This window comes from Antedon bifida, chromosome 1, assembly GCF_963402885.1.
Source record: "Antedon bifida chromosome 1, ecAntBifi1.1, whole genome shotgun sequence".
In the NCBI taxonomy this organism is placed as follows: Eukaryota; Metazoa; Echinodermata; class Crinoidea; order Comatulida; family Antedonidae; genus Antedon; species Antedon bifida.
The window spans coordinates 9,978,927-9,991,124 of record NC_136226.1 but is presented as its reverse complement, the minus strand read 5'-3'; the positions used below and the strand labels follow the sequence as shown (position 1 = coordinate 9,991,124).

The 12,198-nt window shown below is 32.8% G+C and overlaps 1 protein-coding gene across 3 annotated transcripts in view; it reads right to left on the bottom strand.

The window, feature by feature from the left end:
- LOC144841183 (uncharacterized) overlaps positions 1-12,198 on the bottom strand; it is a 28,427-nt gene that overhangs the window by 10,462 nt on the left and 5,767 nt on the right. For all 3 annotated transcript variants that reach the window (XM_078697409.1, XM_078697429.1, XM_078697420.1), the window contains exons 4-9: positions 11,841-11,996; positions 10,928-11,037; positions 6,404-10,720; positions 5,105-5,510; positions 1,455-1,622; positions 903-1,085 (exon numbers count right to left, since the gene is read on the bottom strand). In XM_078697409.1, coding sequence (XP_078553535.1) covers positions 903-1,085; positions 1,455-1,622; positions 5,105-5,510; positions 6,404-10,720; positions 10,928-11,037; positions 11,841-11,996 — 5,340 coding nt within the window. The remainder of the gene's footprint in view (positions 1-902; positions 1,086-1,454; positions 1,623-5,104; positions 5,511-6,403; positions 10,721-10,927; positions 11,038-11,840; positions 11,997-12,198) is intronic.

Sequence of the window (12,198 nt, the reverse complement as noted above, 5' to 3'; positions counted from 1 at the left end):
AAAAAAATGTCAGTGTAATGTTTATTTTAGATTCTTGCGTAATTACATACCACAGCGTTTTTGTTTTTTCTGTACAGGGTATAGTGTTTTTTTTTTGTACAGTGTATAGTGGTTTTTGTGTTCAGGGTTTAGTGTTTTTTTTAAAACAGGGTATAGTGTGTTTGTTTTAATCTAAATACTGTATAATAATTTGTTTTCTCATGAACTTATTTGAAACTTGACATTTACAACAGAATTCCTAATACAAATATTGATTTGAATAATAGACATTACAACACAAAGTAGTTCACAGTAGGGAGAGTATCAAGTACTATGTGTTGATTATATTGGATGGGAAATGAAGTCATCTGACACACAAACGCTTTTATAGCCATAGTTAAACAATTTATCTACTGTTAATTACTGAGAAAGTTGCGCTTTCCTGTAGCTTTATGCACAGCCATTAACAAGGTATTATTAAATGACTATGTACTTTATCATGGCCATAAAACAATAAATAGCTTTCAATGTGGAAAGATAAGTTCAACTGAACTAGATTTTTCAAGCCACAAATTAATATATTAAACACATTTCTATATTATAAGAGTTTGTACATTTGTTTTATACACATTTTTGCTCAATATGTGGGATACCAAAAATGACCGGAATTTTATTGTACTGGGAGGTTAATGAACATTTTAAACCTGCCCTGGGTGGGGTGGGTATCTATCTTGTTAATAACACTGTAGTGATACTTTAAACAAGCTTCTTTTGAGAAATGTATTGATATTCTCTTATTCTGGGTTTTTTTAAATGTTTTTATTTTCTTTACATATAATACAAAATATTATCTATTATAGACAAGGAATGCATAGTACAGTTGAATGTTAACCCTTGCTACATATTATGTTGTGTATACATACCTCCGTGTGAAAGTACTTTTCTATATGGATTTATAACATTCATATCTATAGTGTGTTCTCGGCCGCTAATTGAAACTTTCCTCCATTTATGCCTATCCTCAAATTCTTCCTTGGCCGTATACTCTGGAATTGGTTCTGCTGGTATATTTGGAGTAACTGCTTTGCTCGATATCGGGGTTTCATCTTAAAATTAAAATCATTTCAATAAATAATATAAAATCTAGATAATTAATTTATATTTAATATATATCAATATCATATCATGAATAATAATTAAATCCAAAGGCAACTGATAAAGTAAAACAGCAAGAAAGGCCTATAAGGCCTATTGATAGCCAAATTAATATTAATATTTTTAGTCCAGCTAATATCAATGGGGAACCTATATATGCTGTATATAACACTAATTTGTTTTTCCAAACATTCATTTAATTTACACAGAACATTTACACTTAAGCTTTATCTCCAGTGGTCTAATGGCAAGGCACAGCATTTCAAATAACAGACTCCAGTCCAAATCTTAGTTTAAAAATTAAAAGACTACGTGTTTACCTTCCCATGACATCTCTGTGCTGCTTGGTGTTAGAACGGCTGAATCGATGGGTGTTTGCGCGTTATCATCTGCTGCAGCTTCCATGTCAAGGGTCAAACCAGCAGGAATGTTCACCTTTTTCTTTTGTTTCGGACGAGCACCTCCAATGTTTAACGATGATGGTGGAGCTGTATAGGATATATCAACATTAATTTAAAACAGTATTATGTTATATCACTTGAAAGCTATGAGGAACTTCCTCATACCACCATTTTGCTTTCGTAGACATAAAACAAACAAAAAAGAATGGCAAACAATAACAGAATAAAGAATACAATGCTATGGTCTAGATGGTCTACGTATTCTAATGAACAATATACAATATTTTGTAACCCATTACACTTTCCTAAACCACAATACAATCTAGCAATTACACAGTAAACGCTATATAAAATATGAAAAAACAAAAATAAAAAATCTACTCACTAGGGAATGGTAAATCAAGAACCTCAGGAAAAGTCACATTATCATGATGTACTTCATCAGTGACAAAAGAAATTGTTTGATTTTCCATTTTACTGTACAATATGTATCACCCCCTACGTCAAATATTGTCCTAATAATACTTTAAACTTTTAAAATCCAGAATAATTGCTTCTGCTTGAAAAATTCCATCTGATCTAAATACACTGTTTGTGAATTATTTAAATTCTAAAGAAAACTAAAACTCCTCAAAAATTATTTCCTTTGTGTCTATGAATGCTTCAGTGATCTTATATAAATCCTTTTAAAAATACCAAAAAATGTTTTCTTTTATTCTGTACGTGGGTTAAAGCTCTAAAAATGATTACTGGTTGAATAACTTTAAACAGGACTAAAATACTATACTCACCAGGAAATTTTATAAACATTAAAGCCCCATTCCCTACGTTTTTTTAGATCTAAGGTAAGGTCACATACGACATTTAATGTAAAAATTAATACTATATGCTCCTATTGCGATAACTTTTTTCGCCTGTAAACGGTTACAAATGTGAAAAACAAGATTCTAATAATTTAAGCGACCTGCTATAAATCCCAACATGCCTTGTGTGTGGATTGATATTTTCGTTTTTCGTAACTACAGGGTTTCCACTAATTTGTATTAACAGATTCTGCCAAAAACAGAAAGACAACTATTAATGCAGCAACTAGACAACATCAGGCTAGGCCTATAGCTAGCACATGATGTTCATATGTTACTGCTGTTTACCAGCTAGACCTACAAAACTAAGCCTAGCCAGGCTATGCCTTTATAAACACCATCCACAAGAGGACAAATTGTTATCATAATTTACCATAAAACATACATTTAAGAGAAGGATTTACCTGGTTTAATGTTTCTAAAGTAATATTTATGCATTATTTTTACAAAATGTCAAACATTGTAGGGAATGGGGCTTTAAACCTGTAGTCTAGTGCAGCAACATTTCATCAATCTGATGACATTTAACCAGTTTTTTTTCTCCGTTTATAGATTATGTTACTGTTTATGAGATTGTTGAATGATTACATGCAAAAGGAGATGACAATAAAATCTGAACTTATGAACATGTTATTTTGAAGTTTGAGTTAATAAAAGTAATGTAATGCATGTTGTATATGAAAATTATATTTCAAACAAAATTTGATGGAGCGGTATAGTTAGACATTATTTTAATTTATTTTTTATTTTGCAAAACAGCAAAGGAATTTCATTACAAAATTATATATTATTATGGTATATAGTTTTATAAACACAAAGTACATTACCATATACAATTTAGAAATTAAATTAATTACCCATAATACAACTAAACAAATAAGTAACAGCCAAAGGCTAATGGTTGTGTTTATTAATAACAAAATGTATTTTTGAGAAAATGGGTCGAATATAAATAACCAGACAACAGATCATTTGATTACATTTTTGTTGATATGTATATATACCAACCACCGTAGATATATTATAAGTTCACTATAACATCTCTATGGTGCCACTTGCCAGGGTTAATAATGAATATTTATACAGTAATAAATAATAATTATTATTTTCCACCTCATTGTACAAACTAAGTTACGAAAGGAATGCCACCTTTTAGTTTAATTGAAATGAAAGTTTTCTAGAGTCAATTAAATAGGAAACACCTATTAAATAGCTTGATTTTCACCAGGTTCTTGAATGAAAATATACTATTTACTATTGCTATATATTTCTGCCACCTCGACAACATCTCAGTTTCCCCTGTATCTGCAGTTCCTGAGCAATGGTGAAAAAAATATGGATTACAACCCTGTATGAACAATGTTGGAGCACTGCTGGCCTACTGTCTATGCACCTCCAAAAAAACAAAATGCAGGAATACTGTAGCTCCAAATCAGATTAAAAAAAGTTACATGGCATGACATGAACACAAAGACAACAAAAATTCACGAAACTTGGCACCAAACGAAAAACCATCACTGTCAATTCTTTGTCGTGTCGAAGAAGACTCCTGATCTTGATATAACTTAACAGCAGTAGCAATAACATTTGCTACATACTCTTCTACTGCTTCATGATCTATCCTCTCCAGTGGAGCTGGAGAACTCTCTGACTCAAGATCATTCCATCTAAGAGATCCATCTCCCTCATTTACTGAATTGGCAGCAGTCTCAACAATATTTTCAACATAATCTTTAACTGCAGAGCTGTCAGGTTCAGGTGGCGATTTTTCTGCCATGAGATGATTGCATTCATTTACAGTTTCAATGTCTTCTTTCCGGTCCATATTTCAACTATTTGTCATTTGTCAACTAAATAAATGCTCCAAACTTATAAATTGTAATGTAAATAATTCTTTCTGCTTTAAAATGACACTGTAGTGTGAATTATTGAAGGGAAAAAATAAAACTCTCCTACTAATATTATCTCTTTTGAGTCAATGGATGCTTCAGTGAACTATATAAATACTTTAAAAAATACCAAAAAATGTTTCTTTATTGTATATGGGTTAAAACCCTAAAAACTGATTATGGTTGAATAACTTAGAATAGGACTAAGTACTATTCCTCGCCAGATATTAACAATAAACATCTCTATTATTTCCTAAATCACTGAATGATTATATGCAAAAGATGCCAATGAACTTATGAATATGTTATAATCCTAACCAATATTTAATTGTGTAATAAAACATTATTTAAAATAATATTTTAAAGCAGTGTATTGTACATTTAGAAAACCAAGAACATAATTATTTTCAAGCACCAAGTTATTATCTATTTCAAATTATTGAAGCAAATTATATTTTAATGTACAAAAATATATTATATATAATTGAAATGATCATGATATATCATGCGTTTAGACAATGACGATGATTATTCCTCATTGAGTTGAATGAACATATAGTGTTGTTAATAAAAGTTTAATAAATATATGCATATTAAGGGGACACCTCCGGGACCCATCAAAGTGTCTCCATACTATCTTCTAATAGGGATAACCCCTAAATAGGGTTTCCATGAATGGGTGGTTTGGTTCACAAGTATTCTCTTAATAGGGGTGTCCACTGAATAAGGGGAGTCCCAAAGGAGGGGTTCTATTATACTTCTAGCATATTATACATTTGCTGTAGTTTGTGCACTGACAAAATAATCAAAATCTTACCAGGTCTTTCTTCTTCTTCAGCAAAAGTATTCTCCTCATCGTCATCATCTTCGTCATCATCTTCATCAACTGGATATGCTGCATCTAGTACAGCACTATCAGTTGTCAAACGTCGATCTCTCAAAGAATAATCCGCTCTCAACATTGCTCCGTCTAACTGCACTTCTTTATCATCATAGTTCTCTTCTTCTATAGTTTCAGTCTCCAATGTTGGAACTGACCTCTCAAAGAAAGAGTCTTGTGAAGTCAATGTGTTGGAGAGACCTTGAAGCTTCTGATGCGAGTAGTCGTCATCCTGCCATTCTTCATTGATGGATACGTCTGACATGCGAACTTTGGCTGCAAATGATGCTTCGGACAAAGTCTTGTTTAGGGTTTTATTTCGCGCATCCTCTTCTTGTTCCTTCTGAAATAAAATGGCATAAACACAAAGATAATCAGACGTTTCTTTGTCTTTCTGGTTTGAAAATAATGTATGTGGTGTGATGTTATTTGGAGAACTATGCATACAGTAAACTGAAGCAGGTGAAACTATAATACAGTTATTGACTAAGCAACCTAAATACTAGCCACAATACAGTACAATAGTACTATGAAGCTAATCAATCAGGAACCAGGAAGTGTAATCACTTTTAATCCAGATTTTAATAAATAGCAACCAACAAACTAAATAAATCATTTAACAATTCAAAATTCAAACCTTAATAATTTCTATATCAGACATATTACTGTATAATAAATCCTAAACATGTAATATACAATTATTTTACTAGGCCTTGCTGTCATAAATGACAAAAGCAAACTGAATTTTATAGATTTATATAGATAAAGATATACATCAATTCCAGCTGTGTTGTTTAACCTATAACCTGCACCAATTATGTTGAGGGTCATTTGAATTAATTGTACTTTACAAATGTTGTATAGTAAGCATAACATTGAAGGTTACTGGTATTAAAATGTTATTAGACAAAATAATAATCATTGATCACTGTAATTTGTTGCTGGCTTAGTTAATAACACCTAGGCATTTATATTATTATATAAATTTAGTATTATAAAAAAAATTTTTTTTATTATTAGAATATTTAAATTAGGTGGGCTAAATGGCACATACTTTCAACACACAAAATAGTTTTCATATTTCTTGCTTCTTGTTCAACTTGAAAGAGTTGTCTGACTTGATTTTTGTTTGGATTATTTTATTTAAAAATAAAGTTATACTGTATTAAAAAGTAGGGATGACATAAATGCTACGAGTTCATTAACTAAAAGAAGTAAAAAGAAAAAAATTGTTACCCTTTTCATTTTTTCTTCAGCTTTAGCAATGATGTCTGCATCATCATTCCAGTCAAAGCTAATTTTCTTTTTAATATCTTCAGAAACTGTCAACGGCTTCTTCGGTGTACTCTCTATTGGTACAGAGGCTACCAATGAATCCACAAATTTGACCTCCTCTTCGGGTGTTAGAGCATCAAAACTAAGACCACTTACTGGAGAATTAATTGAGTCATCAATGCTTACACTTTCTTGAAGATCAGTTGGTCGTTTTATTGGTATTTTCTCGTGACTAGCAGCAGCAGCCATTTCCTCAATAATATCAACAGCAGCTGATGATGACATTTTCCTCTTAACATTCTCATTGTCAACTTCTTCTTCATCTAAATCTAAATCCATTGGCAACGCTAATACCTTTTTGTGTTCAGTTGGTGAGTTCTTTTTACTTTGGTTGACATTGCTGGAATCGGGTGGCATGGATTGAACTAAGGTGGCAGTTTGAGATACTAAAACTTCATCTGATTCCTTTACTATACTTTGTACCATATCATCTCTGTCAAGATTATCTCTGCCATCTAAACTATTTTCATCACTAGATAAATCAACATTACTTATCTTTTGTTGTTCCTCTAGTTCATCTATGCTTGCTATTCGTTCGACAAATAATTGGTCAGCCTTACTTTCATTCCTCCCTTGAATCAGTTCAGAATTTTGAATGACACTACTAACAACTTCTCGATAACTATCTTCAATATCAATATTCTGCTTTAAATCCTTTTCATCTTTTTCTAAAGCAGTCTGAATCTGAGCAGCTTCTACTACATTTCCAACATATTCTGCATCACTGTCAATTTTTTGTAGTGTTGATGAGGACTCCTTCGTCTGGAGATCCTGATCAATATTTAATTGTTGGGCAGCACCAATAACGTTTTCTACATAATCTTCTCCTGCTTCACTGCCTATCCTCTCCAGCTTAGCTGGAGGTTCTTGAAGATCTTGCTCATTGCATATTGGGTTACTAAGAGATGCATCTTCCTTATTTAGTAAATTGGTAGCAGCATCAACAATGTTTTCAACATATTCCTCAACTGCTGTGCTGTCAATTCCCTCAAGTTCTGGTGCAGCCTTTTCTGGCAAGAGAGGTTCATTATTGCATAATTCAGTTACAGTTATGTTGTCTTTACTTATTGAATTGGCAGCTGCATCAACCACATGTTCTACATATTCTTCAACTGCTTCACTATCAACCCTCACCAGTGGAGCTGGAAGGTTCTCTGATTGCAGTTTGTTATCATTGAATATGAATTCATTTGTAGATGGGACTTCTTTACTTATTGAAGTGGCAGCTGCATCAACCACATGTTCTACATATTCTTCAACTGCTTCACTATCAACCCTCACAAGTGAAGCTGGAAGGTTCTCTGACTGTACTTTGTTATCATTGAATATTAATTCATTTGTAGATGGGACTTCTTTACTTATTGAATTGGCAGCTGCATCAACCACATGTTCTACATATTCTTCAACTGCTTCACTATCAACCCTCACCAGTGGAGCTGGAAGGTTCTCTGACTGTACTTTGTTATCATTGCATATTAATTCATTTGTAGATGGGACTTCTTTACTTATTGAATTGGCAGCTGCATCAACCACATGTTCTACATATTCTTCAACTGCCTCACTATCAACTCTCACCAGTGGAGCTGGAAGGTTTTCTGACTGTAGTTTATCATTGAATATTAATTCATTTGTAGATGGGACTTCTTTACTTATTGAATTGGCAGCTGCATCAACAACATGTTCTACATATTCTTCAACTGCTTCACTATCAACCCTCACCAGTGGAGCTGGAAGGTTCTCTGAATGTAGTTTATCATTGAATATTAATTCATTTGTAGATGGGACTTCTTTACTTATTGAATTGGCAGCTGCATCAACCACATGTTCTACATATTCTTCAACTGCTTCACTATCAACTCTCACCAGTGGAGCTGGAAGGTTCTCTGATTGTAGTTTGTTATCATTGAATATTAATTCATTTTTAGATGGGACTTCTTTACTTATTGAATTTGCAGCTGCATCAACAACATGTTCTACATATTCTTCAACTGCTTCACTATCAACTCTCACCAGTGGAGTTGGAAGGTTCTCTGACTGTAGTTTATCATTGCATATTAATTCATTTGTAGATGGGACTTCTTTACTTATTGAATTGGCAGCTGCATCAACCACATGTTCTACATATTCTTCAACTGCTTCACTATCAACTCTCACCAGTGGAGCTGGAAGGTTTTCTGACTGTACTTTGTTATCATTGAATATTAATTCATTTGTAGATGGGACTTCTTTACTTATTGAATTGGCAGCTGCATCAACCACATGTTCTACATACTCTTCAACTGCTTCACTATCAACTCTTACTAGTGTTGTAGAAGAATCATGTTCATTATTTAATGTATCAACAGCTGCATCAACAATATGTTCCACATATTCTTCCACGGCTTCACTGTCAACTCTTTGAAGACTAGAAGATGGTGTCTCTCCTTGACTACCAATGATATCATGTGACATTTCAGCATTATTTACCTCAGCGCCATCTTTATCCGAATGTTGTGCGATTATCTCTTCATCATCATCGGAAAAGTTAATATTTTCAACTTCTTCAACTACAATATATGGCATAGGCACTTCAAATTCTTCAACAGATTGACGTCTTTTGTGCACTTCATCAATCACTATGGCAGGAATCGATGATGCATTATTAGATGCCGCCATATTAGAATTGTTTAAATTATTTCTTTCAACCATATATTCATTACCCTCCTCTTCTTTTTCCTCCTCCTCATCCTCCTCTTGGATCTCAGTAATCACATGATGACTTGCATATTGGGGAATTTCATTAAGAGAGTACGAGTCTCCACTGGATGAATCAGAAAGATCATCAGTATAACTGGCAGACCCTTCACTACCACAACTTATAGTCCTTGATTTGTTACTACTATTTGCTGAGTCGCTAATTTCATTATCTGTAGGCGATGATTTTTCACCGATTTCATGGTCGTCTTCATTAATAATGTTAACAGATCCATTACCAAAGGTTGGTATTGGTTTTTCTTGCTGGTTGTTTTCATCAATTTGTATTTCAGCTTTTACATCATGCAATCCATTGATTGATCTTTCCAAACCATTTTCTTCAACACCATTACTGTTACTGCCAAAGACTATAATGTTATCACTACTGTCTGAATCAAGTTTTTGAACTTTTTGGAAAAGCTCGTTATGATCAAATTCTTTGTTTACATTAAGCTCGCTCATGTCTGCATATGAGTTTTGTGGAGTTGGTGGGACATTTTTTGGCATGCCTAAGATGGGTATAGCTTGACTAGATTCATCCTCACAGTCAGCCTTTTCAACAAACTCAAAACTATTAGCACTCTCGTGATCTTCTGATACATCTGCAAACGGTTCAGTTGATTTGATACTGTCTGTATTTGCAAATATATCAAATGGGTCAGTTGAGGTCACCGGCGATGAATTTTGAATGTTACTATTTGTAAATAAATCAAAAGGGTCAGCTTGGGCTGGTGGTGCACCAAGTAGGTCTTCCTGACTATTGAATGAATCTGAGCTTGGCGATATTGTTTGAAATGGGTCGAACATGTCTGAAACTCCTTCCTGAACATTGAGAAGTTGTTCTGAAGGCGCAAAAGGATCCATACCCAAGAGGTCGATGGGAGCTTGTTGTCCAGAAGGTGACAAAGGAGATTTTGGAGAAGTAAATGATGGATCATCTTCTGTAATTGTTGCAAAAGGATCAAATGAGAAGTTTGCAGATCCATCCGCTCCTCCTTCAAGATCACCAAATGGATCATTGTTACCACTGCTTGCTACTTGATCCTCAAAACTTGTTGTTGTTGTGCTTCCAAATGGATCAAAATCCATAAAGTTACTGGAAGCCTCACCTCCACCAGAGAAATCTACAAGAGCACTGTTATTAAAGTTTCCTCCAAGTAAATCATCTTGATCAGAGATTGCAGTATCTAAGAACATCTGTAATACAGGCATTACAATTTTTCTTGAAACTTTAGAATTTTCTTGCTTAAATAAAGTTGCTCCCTCTTCTTCCTCAGTTAAAACGGACAATTGAAGCTGTTGATCTTCTTTCAATGTACTGATTAAGTTATGACATATAGAATCTCCAGGATTATACATCAGAAGCCATCGCTCTGGGGTTCCATCACTGTCCATTGATATTGTCATAATGATAAGTGCCTTAAGATTCCTACTTGTACAAAACGATTCAAAATCATCACGCATCCCGGAACGTTGCAATATTTTCTGTAAACAAAATTACATGTTATAATCAAATTAATAAAACAAGTAAATGGTTAAACAATTTAATATAAATCAACAATATTATATATTTTTTACACATTTTAGAAAAGAAATCAACACCACTTTTGAAGAGTTTTGTATAATGAAAGTTCACACCAAATACTTCAATATTTCAAATGCATAGACAGACATATTGAATTACAAATTTACCTCCATCTCTATTGTAATAGAACTAATACCGATGATATTTTCAGTAGTATTATCAGCTCTACTCGATACTGTTTTGAAATCCTTACGAAGCAAGTCAAGCATTGATAATCCTGTAGGGGATAAATTAAAGACATTAACGAGTATGTTTATAAAGACACATGGTGAACAGTACCAGATTGAGTATGTCTACACTTGATGTTCTGTCACATCAGTTGTCCTCATGATTATGTAATGGAAATATTCATAATATATTTACAAGTTCATATAATGAGTCAAAGAATATCTCATACACTGTATTAAGCATGATTAAAATGTACGTGCTTTTTTCTTATGAAACTATTATAAAAAATGAAAGAATTTAATTAATCTATTTATTTACAGTGTTCATATAGAATTGACATCTATTCAATTGCTTGCATAGGAGCTCCAACAACAAAAAATCACATTATTTTGCAACTCATTATTTTTCAATTTGGTAGTTAAAAGACATTAAATGTAATGTTACTGTATGCAAACCTACCAAAATCACATTTATTTTTCAATATATACACAACGGATTTAACAACAGGATTGAGCACACTAAATTACTTTCTAGAGGACATTAGCATTAACAAATGCAGTTTATAGCATTTATAAATCACATGAGGATTGGGAAAATATACTGATCGTATATTAAATTGTATTCATCATACAATAAATTATCATATATTTTTTTCTATACGGTAATTTGTTTATGTACAACTAGCAGTATAGCTTTTCAATGAAACTAGAAAAATAAAGATGTTTGTTAAGTATTATATCACTCATCTATGATTCACTACTCAGTTTAAGGTCTACAGTGCAATTATTTAAGAAAACAGTTAATCCATAATATAGCGGTACTGTGAATCTAAAATAAACAAATTATATTTACCTGCAACATCAAACTTGGCATTGTGTATCTCTTGATAAACCTCATCTTTGTTGATATTTGGACAAAATTTCTGCAAGTCTTCTACCATTTTCACGTCTTTAGGAGTGACCCGGCCAGCGGATTCCGATAATTTCACAGTGTCAAACAAAATAGTTCCTATGATCATAAATTAATAATTAACTAAATTAAGTAAAATTCAGATTTTTGCTGAAATTTCAGAATATTATCATACAAAAGAAAATCTTAATAGTGACAAGGCCAGGAAACATAGTAAATGTATTATCGTTTCAGGACAGTATTTTGACAAACATAAAATATGTCTGTAAAGTAAAATAATAACTTTTCACTACAATAGATA